The sequence below is a fragment of the Cololabis saira genome, chromosome 11 (genome assembly GCF_033807715.1).
Source record: "Cololabis saira isolate AMF1-May2022 chromosome 11, fColSai1.1, whole genome shotgun sequence".
Taxonomy (NCBI): Eukaryota; Metazoa; Chordata; class Actinopteri; order Beloniformes; family Belonidae; genus Cololabis; species Cololabis saira.
The window spans coordinates 10,787,901-10,799,814 of NC_084597.1; the positions used below are offsets into that span (position 1 = coordinate 10,787,901).

Genomic DNA, 11,914 nt, shown 5'->3' on the forward strand with positions numbered 1-11,914 from the left:
AGTTTTGTTCAGTGAAGACACTAAAACCCATTTCCGTTATGTCTGAAAAATATGAGCTGAAACAAAATGCAGATTTAAGATTTTGACATTTGTAGAAGAAAAAAAACAGCAACCTTTCTAGAAATGGGGTGCAAATCATCACAGTGTTGATGGTTGTCATCTGATGTATGTCCATGAGACAAAAAAAAAGTTCAACAGGTGATTAGTAGGTCTAAAACGATAAAACAATATGTGCTTTTTAACTGAGGAAAAAGGCCTGCAACCCACAAAAACGGGCACGTGACACACTTTTGGTAATCAGTTGAGAATCACTGGTTTAGATCATCTTTTATTTTAATGAAACTGACTTTTATCCAATTCAGGTACATGCAAAGTTATACATTGCTTCTTGGAAATGTACACATTTAAAAGCATAATGGTGCAAGATTTTCAAATACATTAAAACCTCATTTTAAATGTGCCTTTTTCAAAAGCAGTGGACTTTGCTGGGTTACTAAACCCAACTCTTCACATTTTTGATGTGCGATGGTCAAGCTGCTGTGGGATGTTAATTCTTAAAGGAGCATGAGGCAGGATTGAGGCAGGATTTATGAAAAAAATTCGTAAACGTTTTAAGTTTTCTAGTAATAATGTCATATGAAGCGTTCCAAACCAAAAAGAATGAGCCCTCTAGTGTATCTCTCCGTTGCCTTGAACAGGCTGTGTGCTGCAAAATGTGCTGCAATTGTGGGGCCGAATTTCCCGCGCTGTCCTGCGGATGTGACGTCAAATGACGCTGCACGCGCGTTCTCCCCGTTCTCCCGTGCCGGTGTTGTGCCAAAAAGTGATTGCCTGCCAGAATCTGATTTCTTCTTATTTCTGGCCGCGGGAGCGCGCACAGCAGCCCGTTGAGCGATAGCGCTAAAACGTCAGATTTTCAGATTATGAAGCTCAAGAATGAGATCAAATCATATTTAGGCAGAAACAACTTTTCATTAACTGTATTTGGCCTTCAATCAATTTTTGGCAGGTGAAAATGCCTATTTTGTGTTGTAATGGTCCTTTAAAAGAGTTAAAAGCAATCAAGTGAGCTCTAGTGTTTATATTATGAAGCTCAAGAATGAGATCAAATCATATTTAGGCAGAAACAACCTTTCATTAACTGTATTTGGCCGTCAATCAATTTTTGGCAGGTAAAAAGACCAATTTTCAGGGCAGAAATCAGATTCTGGCAGGCAATCACTTTTTGGCACAACACCGGCTTCGCTGTAGGCTGCAGTACCCCCGACAGCCGTCGTGGCGAAGGGTGGCGCTAATGACTCATTTCTTAAAAGGAGCCTCATGCTCCTTTAACGTCAAAAGGCTCCAGGGTCAGAAATCTGCCAGGTCACCGAGGTCAAGGCTCCACTATCTTGTTTTGCTTCTTTCAGTTCACTGCGTTTGTGAGAACCTGAAATGACGACAAGGAAGCCGAGGAATTTATTCATCCATCTCAATTCCCATCATTTGAATCAATGACGCGAGGTGACGCACTTCTTGTTACTTCTCATGAGCCTTAGTTTTGATATTTGCAATCAAAGTAATCAATCACATCCCTTAATTTCCTTTGTCTTGATGTTGATGTGTTGTCTCCAATTAGCTTTGTAATTCTGCAGCTACAGTAAACAACCTGTTGAGGCAGGGCCAGGCTGCAAATACCAGAACATCTATTTGCAGTAAATCAGTGTTATTTACTACTCCATTCACGCACCTTTGTTTCTGCAGAGGCGGCAGTGACGCGTTCAGGGAGTCAGATAAAGGGTTTTTCTCACCAACGCTTTCCTGTTTTTTTGCAGGGTCCTTTGTTTGGTTGCGGGACTCCAGCCTGTCAGTTCTCAGGGGAGTAAGAGGAACATTTGAGCCTGAGCACTTCAGAACGCTCCGGTTCTCAGATGGCTCCCATAACTCTCTGCAACTCTGAGTGTGTGTGTGCGTGTCTGAGAGCGTGCCACCTAATCCCTTAACTGAAGAGCTGCATCCTTGACACATATTTATCGTTTGAACGAGATTAAATACTGAAGAAAAAAACAAATCTATAAAATCTATTGGCATATTTTGGTCAAGATATTCATCCTCCGATTCTAAGTCGAGCTGAATGTGAATCAAACTCATTTTAATTTAAACGCAATCATTTTGTAATGTGATTTAAAATGGGTCTAATCTTGTCTTTATGCAAAATGTTCTCATTTATGGTAATCGCATCCCATCCAAATCCTTTATCCTAAGTTGAAAATCATACTCTTGTAGTTTCCCCTGATTAACTTTAACTTATAATCGTATCTACTTGGTTATTAAGGATCCATCCATCTGTCCATCCATCAGTCATCTTTACCCACCTCTACTACCTCTCGGTTAGGGTCACAGGTTCTGCTGGAGCTTATCCCAGCTGTCATCCTGTAAAAGGTGGAGCACATCCTTTATAGGTTTATTTATTTGTTTATTTAAAAAGGATCCCCATTAGTCTTCGCCATGGGAAGACGATTCTTCCTGGGGTCCACACATAGACATACAAAAGATAATATAAAAGATGATAATATAATAATAATATAATAACATGACAATAATAAAGATGACAATAATCCAACTCAAAAAGGGTGAAAAATCTTCACTACAATTCCTGAAATAAGAAATTGAACCAAAAATAAAAGATTAAGTAACCAACCACCCACATCCTAAGTAGCATTATTTTCTCCTATCACCAGATTTGTTCTGCTTATAAACAAGATAGTTTACAACGACTTTATAATATACTCATCCCTCTATTTATAGAAGTATAAATATATATTACATATATTAATATACTCATCCATTATAATATACTACTATACTATATATACACACTCATAACCTACAGAGATTTAGAATATATTTACTATTAAATTTATAATATACATACAATTTGCACAATAATCACAATATATACCTCGGAGAGATCATAACTTCCTTCTGAACCACAGCTGCTTCAGTCTCCTTTTAAAACTTGACATCTTGTTTATTGCAACTAGACATGGGGGGAGATGGTTCCAGTGTGTGACTGCTCTATACATTACTGTTTTTTTCAATGCATTGGTTCTGGGGATAGGCAGAGAAAAGTGATTACCTAGGGCCATTCTGGTATCATAGCTGTGTCTATTATTTGTTGGTAGAAGTTGCATAAACAAGAAGCCAGGTTTGCGTAATATACAGATATTCTTTAAAAACATAATAAAGCTGCATGCTAGTTTATCCTCCACCATCATCCAAGACAGCTCAGCATGCATGCTCTCAACATTGCTTCAGGTAGAACAGCGGAGAGCAAGGCGTGTCGCTCTGTTTTGAGTGAGCTGGAGTTTTACAAGTGCTTGTTTGGAGGCACAGGATCAAACTGTTGAGCAGTAGTCAAGATGAGACAAGACTAGAGATTGAATTAATAATTTGATAGTTGTTTCATTCAGCAGATAGGAGTTTCTTCTAATATTAGAGATGTTTTTACTCATTTTAGACACAATATTATTAATATGATTCGACCAAGATAATGTTTCATCTACAGTCACTCCCAACAGTTTGGCTTTTTTGACCTGTTCAATGGCAACACCTTGCACAGAAATACACAACTTAGGATCAGACCTCAGGGCATGTTCAGAACCAATAACAATACATTTAGTTTTCATGACATTTAGTTTTAGTTTGTTCTCTTCTACCCAGTTAGAAACCAGCAGGTCACCAGTCCATCACTAAAACATAGAATAGATGTAGATTTACTTAAAAGAAAGAGCACCTCTTTCACCTCCTATCTTATTTGTGTCTTTCATTAAGGGACCTCACTTCTTTGTGCTTCTAATCATCCACCAAAATGAAATAAGAATTTTTGTTCCATCTTTTTCCCCATCATTTAGGGAAGCAGCTGATTTAAATGGTCTATAATGATATAATGTTAATTTTACAGCAATATCAGAGGAAATGCTCATTAGAGTCCACTCTATATCGATGAAACGATACTCTTTATGTACTTTTTACATGTATTTTGAGCCATAGAACAGCTGAGTTTCTGATTGTTGTGAAGGTGGCTTAAAATTGAGATTATGGAAAAGATTTATCTGAGGACCAACTTGTTTTCATGTTGTTTTTTTTCTTATAACTCAGATAGACAGCAGAGGAATTGGTAGCCCTGTTTCACTGATAAATCGCCTGCTTTTGGATTGCCACTTGAAAGAAAAAACAAAACAAAAACGTGCTTTTAAATTCTTGCTCTGGGCAGACACAACAACAACAGGAAGAAGGGCCATTTTCACAGGTGTCAGGAAGCACAGGAAATAAACAGGCTGAATACTGGAAAACATTTTCGTACCAGAAAGAGTCAGAGGTGAGGTTAATAGCTGTTGTTTATAGCTGGAGGAGAATTATGTTGAAATCTTGCCAGAGACATTTGATATCATTTTTACCCCCAGTTATTCTTATTATTTAATTACTGTCCAATGATGTAACAGAGAAAAATAAAGGAAAAGTCCCCAAATGCAATGATGATCACATTTCATGGTTTCTAATTCTATCACTGATTCATTCTGGCTTTCAAGAGGAGGATTTTTTATGTACATTCATGATATGTTAAAATGTAAAAGAGTGAGAGAATCTTTTCTTTGATACCATTGGCTAACAACAAACTGCTTCATATTTTTCATTTTTACTATATCTTGTCTTAAATTGTAATTTTTCAGGGAAACTATTGATTTGAGTTGTATTTAATGAGCTTAAATGTAGTTTTTAAGAAGCTTAATGTAATTGGATCGTGAACAGTTCCCACAACAACAGCATTGACACAAACTTTCAATAATTTTATGACTTTTCCCTTCATATTGACTAATATAGCCCTTGCCTGTATTTTATTACAGCTTACTCAGATAAGTTGAGCTTCCCTGGAAGATGACGAGAGAATATCTCAGTTTTTTTCTTTGTTTTTCAGTTCTTCTAAAGTCTTTTTTCTGTCACTGAGTTTTATGCATGGAAACAAAGTATATTTTGCTATTTGTGGTAAGAAAATAAGGCGTTTCACACTTTATTAGAAAGGACACTCAGAATCTCTGCTCCTGCTTGGATGTATCATTTTAAATTACCGTGGGAATGAAGAAATTACCTCAACTGAAGAAGACATTTTTCTCCCGACTTTCTGACATTTTGGTACTGCTCAAAAAAGAAAAGAAAAAAAGTCTCCTATAAATTTAAATGGAAGATTTCCGCCCAGAAATGTAAAATGTATCTGCAGAGAGAGGGCCTTTCCGGTGCATTATTGCAGCTATGCCAGAGTCCAAGAAGACAGGCTGTCACAGAAAAAGGAAGAAAAAGAGGGAAAATGTTGTTTTGATGTAAGAAATTGCGTTCTGCATTTAATTTCGGGATTCTGTGCAACTCATCCAGGTGTTGAACAAGAATGTGACGTATATAAGAAGTGTATAAAGTAAGTGAGGCTGGCCTCAGAAAGCTCTAATTTCTCTAAAACTTTGCACTAAAATTCTTGAAATCACCATACAACTTTATATTATTTATGGTCTGAGTCCACCAAGTGTCATTTGGTAGCACTCATCTTAAATATCCTGTTGTTTAAATAGTAATGAGTACTGCCTCACAAACATATTTTGTTAATCATTAGTATTATTTAATTACTTTACTCACAAACATCTTTCATAAAATGAATTTGGTAATTGGATGACAAGAGTCAGTGATAACTTTGGTTTTATTATGAGAGCATTCTTTACAAGGGCTGGTGTGCTGTACATGTCATTGTCTTCATTGTCCATGTTGGCAAACAGAACATTGTTCAGAAGTAAAACGGCTTAAAGAAAGGGTTTAAAAAAAACAACAATGACAACATCAAGATCCTTGCTCTTAATTTCATTTCAGCAGCAATAATACATAAAATCAAGGCACAACAGATGACATCAAAGCCTTAACTAGAAAATCCATAATAAGATAAGATATTCCTTTATTGTCCCAAAATGGGGAAATTCTCAAATAATAATAAAAATAATAATAGAGATCATAATATCATTTAAGCAACATACTAAAAGATGGTGGTGCTAAACAAGGATCAAATAAACCAAACAAAACTCACCAATGCTGTAAGAAAAGTTTCTCCTTTATCATCATTTAACATAATAAAATATCATTTTTGGTTCATTTATAAGTTAACGCTACATTGATGCTGAACAGACTGTCTTGGGAGTTCTTGTCAGCGAGGGTTGAGCCGCTTTGGAGCAGTGGATCTGTCAGTGCGCTGGTCTGTGCTTTGCGCAGAGCTCACTTCCCCTGAGCCCGTCTCACCTCCTAAACACATAAAATGAAGGACTTTATTCAGCTTTCAAGTAACACACTCAAATGACATACCTTGTCTCATCATAACTTCAAGCCAACTTAGTCGTTTCCTTAGAAACCTTGATTCCTAGCAGCCCATTGAGGATCTGCTATACAAAATACTTCACATATTCACCTGCTCTTTGCTCGGTCCTGAGCTTGCTGGCAATTTTGGCAAAGAACGTGAGGGTGAGACAAGATCCTGTCTCCCTGTCACAAATGCCCCCTTTGCAGTTGCATGGTTTACGACACTCCAGCCCATAGGTTCCGTATGGGCAGTCTGCAAAGAAAGAAAACACTTATTTGTCATTTCTGAAGATTAGAGAGAAGAAAAGACTGTGAGTGGATGCGAAGCTCAAAGTATCAAACGATGGAGATGACAGAGAGATAATCCTGAAGTCAATGCAGGATGCTCACGCTTGCTGGTGGGCCTGCTGTTTTACAAATGGTTAAATGCAGTTGGGATGTATGGAAGCATATGAGGGACTATATTCAAATTAAAATGCATTTGAGGAAATGCTTTTTCATTTTAAGAATGTGTCCGAATTATTTGAGTCAAAAATGAAAATTATAATATATAATCCAATTTGCATTTTAATTTTCGTATTCAACACTGCTTATTCTTGTACTTAATTCAAATTAAAATTTTTGACTCAAATAATGCGGGCACATTCTTAAAATGAAAAAGCATTTCTGCAAATGCATTTTAATTTGAATATAGTCCCTCATATGCTTCCATAGGGATGGGCTAAGTCATCACATTGACTACAAACTAAGATGCACTAGTAGAATAAAGAAATGTTGACACTGATGCAAGAAAGCATCACTGGGCTATTCAAAATGCAGCATGCAGAAAATATAACAAGAATCAACTAGAAAATCATAATAATGATAATGATAAAGCTAAATAATGGGCATATACCTTTGCAAATGCCATATTCGTCGCCGTAATCGTCCTCGTCCTTGTAAAACTCGCAGAATAATCCTGGTCCGCACTTCACGCCGTGCATGCCCGACACGGTGCGGTAGCAGTGCTCCCCTCTGCCGGCTGCACAGACCTGGCAACAGCCGCAGTCGTCCAGGACCGTCCGTGCGCACCGCTGCGTGCCGCCGCCGCACCGCTCCGCGCTGCATATGTCGGGGCAGTTCACCGCGTACTTCACACTGGCGCCCCACGCCTCAGCATCATGCACCACCAGAGAGGACAGCACCGTGAGCAGCACAAAGGACATGGCTGGATGCAGGCGGACCGCGGATGGCTTGTGGAAGGATGCTTCCATCATCGGGATGTGCTGAGACCGAGCTCCTCTGTGAGACCTGAGTGGACTGACCTGCGGCTCATCAGGTTGCAGGGTTATTATCAGCTATGGACAACTTTGTTTTGCACATGGTTTACCCTCGTCAATTTCCTCATTCCGTTGTTTTCGTCGTCATCTTTTGTCAGTAAGTCCCCCTTTTAGAAATCCGGCTTGGAAGTGGGATTAACTCTGGACCGCCATCCAGGAACTGAAGTTCGTGTGACCTGATGTCATAAGTTATCTTTGGTTTGTTTTTGTCTGAGTGGCCCCTCCCCTCCGCAAACCCATGGCATCAGGTTCTGGATGTGGCAGCTGTTCGGTGATCAGATGTCAGGCATTACATCAGGGGCGAAAATCCCGTTTCATAGTTGGGAGGGACAATAAACAGTAACATTTTAGAGAATAAATCCAGGGGGGGACAAGGAATAAAAGTTTTAGCATTCCTTTAATACAGCATTTTGACATTTTCAACTCTATCTCGCAAACAGGCAGAAGACCTTTCTTAGAGTAATACAAAACAATGGTATTAGGTGGAAGGTGGCAATAATACAGCACATCTGACATAATACACTGCAAAAACCCAAAATCTTAACAAGAATATTTGTCTTATTTCTAGTTAAAATGTCTCATTTTTAGTTAAAAAAAAATCTCATTACACTTAAAACAAGACTCATCACTGGAAAAAAAACCCCAACAATTTTCACCTGTTTCAAGTAGATTTTCACTTAAAATAAGTAGAAAAATCTGCCAGTGGAACAAGATTGTTTTGCTTAGAAGATAAATCTTGTCGCACTGGCAGATTTTCCTACTTATTTCAAGTGAAAATTTACTTGAAACAGGTGAAAATTGTCAAATAACAAGTTATTTTTCTGGTGATGACTCTTGTTTTAAGTATAATGAGATTTTACTGTTTATTATTATTTTCGATTTCGGTTTCGGCCACAAATTTTAATTTTGGTGCATTACTACTAAATACTACTGCATTGTTCCAAAATTATTAATTCTGTCTCAAATTATTCTAGGGGGGGACAGCTTTACTAATGGGGGGGACTTGTCCCCCCTGTCCCTCCCCGGGATATTCGCCCCTATATTACATACTTACAAGATTCCCTTGGGGACATCTTCAACAAAGCAAGAAAAATGGAAGAGGTTTAACTTGTAATGCAGCGGAATTTATTTGTTTAAAAAAATTAATAATACAGACAATAAAAATAAATTTGTGGTCTGTAGTATTTGATTTAACAAAAATGCCAATAGTAAATACAATCACAAATTAACTGAAAACACATGTTACATTATTGTAAAGATTGTTTTTAAAATTATTTACTGACATAAAAGAGACAGATTTATCTTTTTTTTAAATGAAAAATGCTTAAAGTAATAATCATACTTTTCGTTGTTAAACACTGTTTTTGAATGTTATTTCAAAATAAAACACCAGAACAACCTACAGAGGCTCCCGATGGAGTGTCAATATGAATGTATATAGAACAGCTGTATGTTGCACCAATGAAAAGTACAAGGAGACACGTTTAGTTCAAATCAAACCTGGAAGTGATCAAAACTGAAAGGTTTAACATTGGCACATAAAACCAACCCAGGAGAGCTCATGCCACTCCGCTGTTAATCTCTCTGCACTGGCTTCGAGTTGCAGCATCAAGTTCAAAGCTCTGCTTCTGCCTACCAAACAATTACCCAAACGGCTCATCAATACCTTCACTCCTTCATCGAGAGATACACTCCCTCTGCCTTCACTCCTTCATCCAGAGCTATACTCCCTCTACCTTCACTCCTTCATCCAGAGCTATACTCCCTCTACCTTCACTCCTTCATCCAGAGCTACACTCCCTCTAACTTCACTGCTTCATCCAGAGCTACACTCCCTCAACCTTCACTATTTGATCCAGAGCTATATTCACTCTAACATCACTCTTTCATCCAGAGCTTCTCTCCCTCTACCTTCACTCCTTCATCCAGAGCGACACTCCCTCTACCTTCACTCCTTCATCCAGAGCTACACCCCCTCTAACTTCACTCCTCCATCCAGAGCTACTCTCCCTCTACCTTCACTCCTTCATCCAGAGCTACACTCCCTCTAACTTCACTCTTTCATCCAGAGCTTCTCTCCCTCTACCTTCACTCCTTCATCCAGAGCGACACTCCCTCTACCTTCACTCCTTCATCCAGAGCTACACTCTCTCTACCTTCACTCCTTCATCCAGAGTTAAACTTTCTCTACCTTCACTCCTTCATCCAGAGTTAAACTTTCTCTACCTTCACTCCTTCATCCAGAGTTAAACTTTCTCTACCTTCACTCCTTCATCCAGAGCAACTCTGCCACTACCTTCACTCCTTCATCCAGAGCTACACTCCCTCTACCTTCACTCCTTCATCCAGAGCTACTCTCCCTCTACCTTCACTCCTTCATCCAGAGCTACTCTCCCTTTACCTTCACTCCTTCATCCAGAGCTACTCTCCCTTTACCTTCACTCCTTCATCCAGAGCTACACTCCCTCTATCTTCACTCCTTCATCCAGAGCTACACTCCCTCTACCTTCACTCCTTCATCCAGAGCTACACTCCCTCTACCTTCACTCCTTCATCCAGAGCTACTCTCCCTCTACCTTCACTCCTTCATCCAGAGCTACACTCCCTCTACCTTCACTCCTTCATCCAGAGCTATATTCCCTCTACATTCACTCTTTCATCCAGAGCTACACTCCCTCTACCTTCACTCCTTCATCCAGAGCTATATTCCCTCTACATTCACTCCTTCATCCAGAGCTACACTCCCTCTATCTTCACTCCTTCATCCAGAGCTGCTCTCCCTCTATATTCACTCATTCATCCAGAGCTACTCTCCCTCTACCTTCACTCCTTCATCCAGTGCTATATTCCATCTACCTTCACTCCTTCATCCAGAGCTACTCTCCCTCTACATTCACTCCTTCATCCAGAGCTACTCTCCCTCTACCTTCACTCCTTCATCCAAAGTTATACTTTCTCTACCTTCACTCCTTCATCCAAAGCTACTCTCCCTCTACCTTCACTCCTTCATCCAGAGCTTCTCTCCCTCTACCTTCACTCCTTCATCCAGAGCTACTCTCCTTCTACCTTCACTCCTTCATCCAGAGTTTCTCTCCCTCTACCTTCACTCCTTCATCCAGAGCTATTCTCCTTCTACCTTCACTCCTTCATCCAAAGCTACTCTCCCTCTACATTCACTCCTTCATCCAGAGCTACTCTCCCTCTACCTTCACTCCTTCATCCAGAGCTTCTCTCCCTCTACCTTCACTCCTTCATCCAGAGCTACTCTCCTTCTACCTTCACTCCTTCATCCAGAGCTTCTCTCCTTCTACCTTCACTCCTTCATCCAAAGCTACTCTCCCTCTACATTCACTCCTTCATCCAGAGCTACTCTCCCTCTACCTTCACTCCTTCATCCAGAGCTTCTCTCCCTCTACCTTCACTCCTTCATCCAGAGCTACTCTCCCTCTACCTTCACTCCTTCATCCAGAGCTTCTCTCCCTCTACCTTCACTCCTTCATCCAGAGCTACTCTCCTTCTACCTTCACTCCTTCATCCAGAGCTTCTCTCCCTTTACATTCACTCCTTCATCCAGAGCTACACTCCCTCAACCTTCACTCCTTCATCCAGAACTATATTCCCTCTACCTTCATTCCTTCATCCAAAGCTACACTCCCTCTACCTTCACTCCTTCATCCAGAGCTATATTCCCTCTACCTTCATTCCTTCATCCAAAGCTACTCTCCCTCTACCTTCACTCCTTCATCCAGAGCTACTCTCCCTCTACCTTCACTCCTTCATCCAAAGCTACTCTCCCTCTACCTTCACTCCTTCATCCAGAGCTACATTCTGTCTACCTTCACTCCTTCATCCAGAGCTACACTCCCTCTACCTTCACTCCTTCATCCAGAGCGACACTCCCTCTACCTTCACTCCTTCATCCAGTTATACTATCTCTACCTTCACTCCTTCATCCAGAGCTACTCTCCCTCTACCTCCACTCCTTCATCCAGAGCTACACTCCCTCTACCTTCACTCCTTCATCGAGAGCTACACTCCCTTTACCTTCACTCCCCCATCCAGAGCTACACTCCCTCTACCTTCACTCCTTCATCCAGAGCTACTCTCCCTTTACCTTCACTCCTTCATCCAGAGCTACACTCCCTTTACCTTCACTCCCCCATCCAGAGCTACACTCCCTCTACTTTCACTACTTTATCCAGAGCTGCTCTCCCTCTACCTTCACT

The 11,914-nt window shown here is 40.0% G+C and overlaps 1 protein-coding gene across 1 annotated transcript; it reads right to left on the reverse strand.

Moving 5' to 3' along the window:
- Positions 1–5,689: 5,689 nt before the first annotated feature.
- esm1 (endothelial cell-specific molecule 1) lies at positions 5,690–7,761 on the reverse strand. The gene is made up of 3 exons (XM_061733275.1): positions 7,265–7,761; positions 6,479–6,622; positions 5,690–6,315 (listed from the first exon to the last, which is right to left on the reverse strand). Exons 1-3 carry the CDS (start codon positions 7,623–7,625, stop codon positions 6,221–6,223), a joined length of 600 nt encoding a protein of 199 aa, XP_061589259.1. The 5' UTR covers positions 7,626–7,761; the 3' UTR covers positions 5,690–6,220.
- Between the last annotated feature and the right edge of the window lie 4,153 nt (positions 7,762–11,914).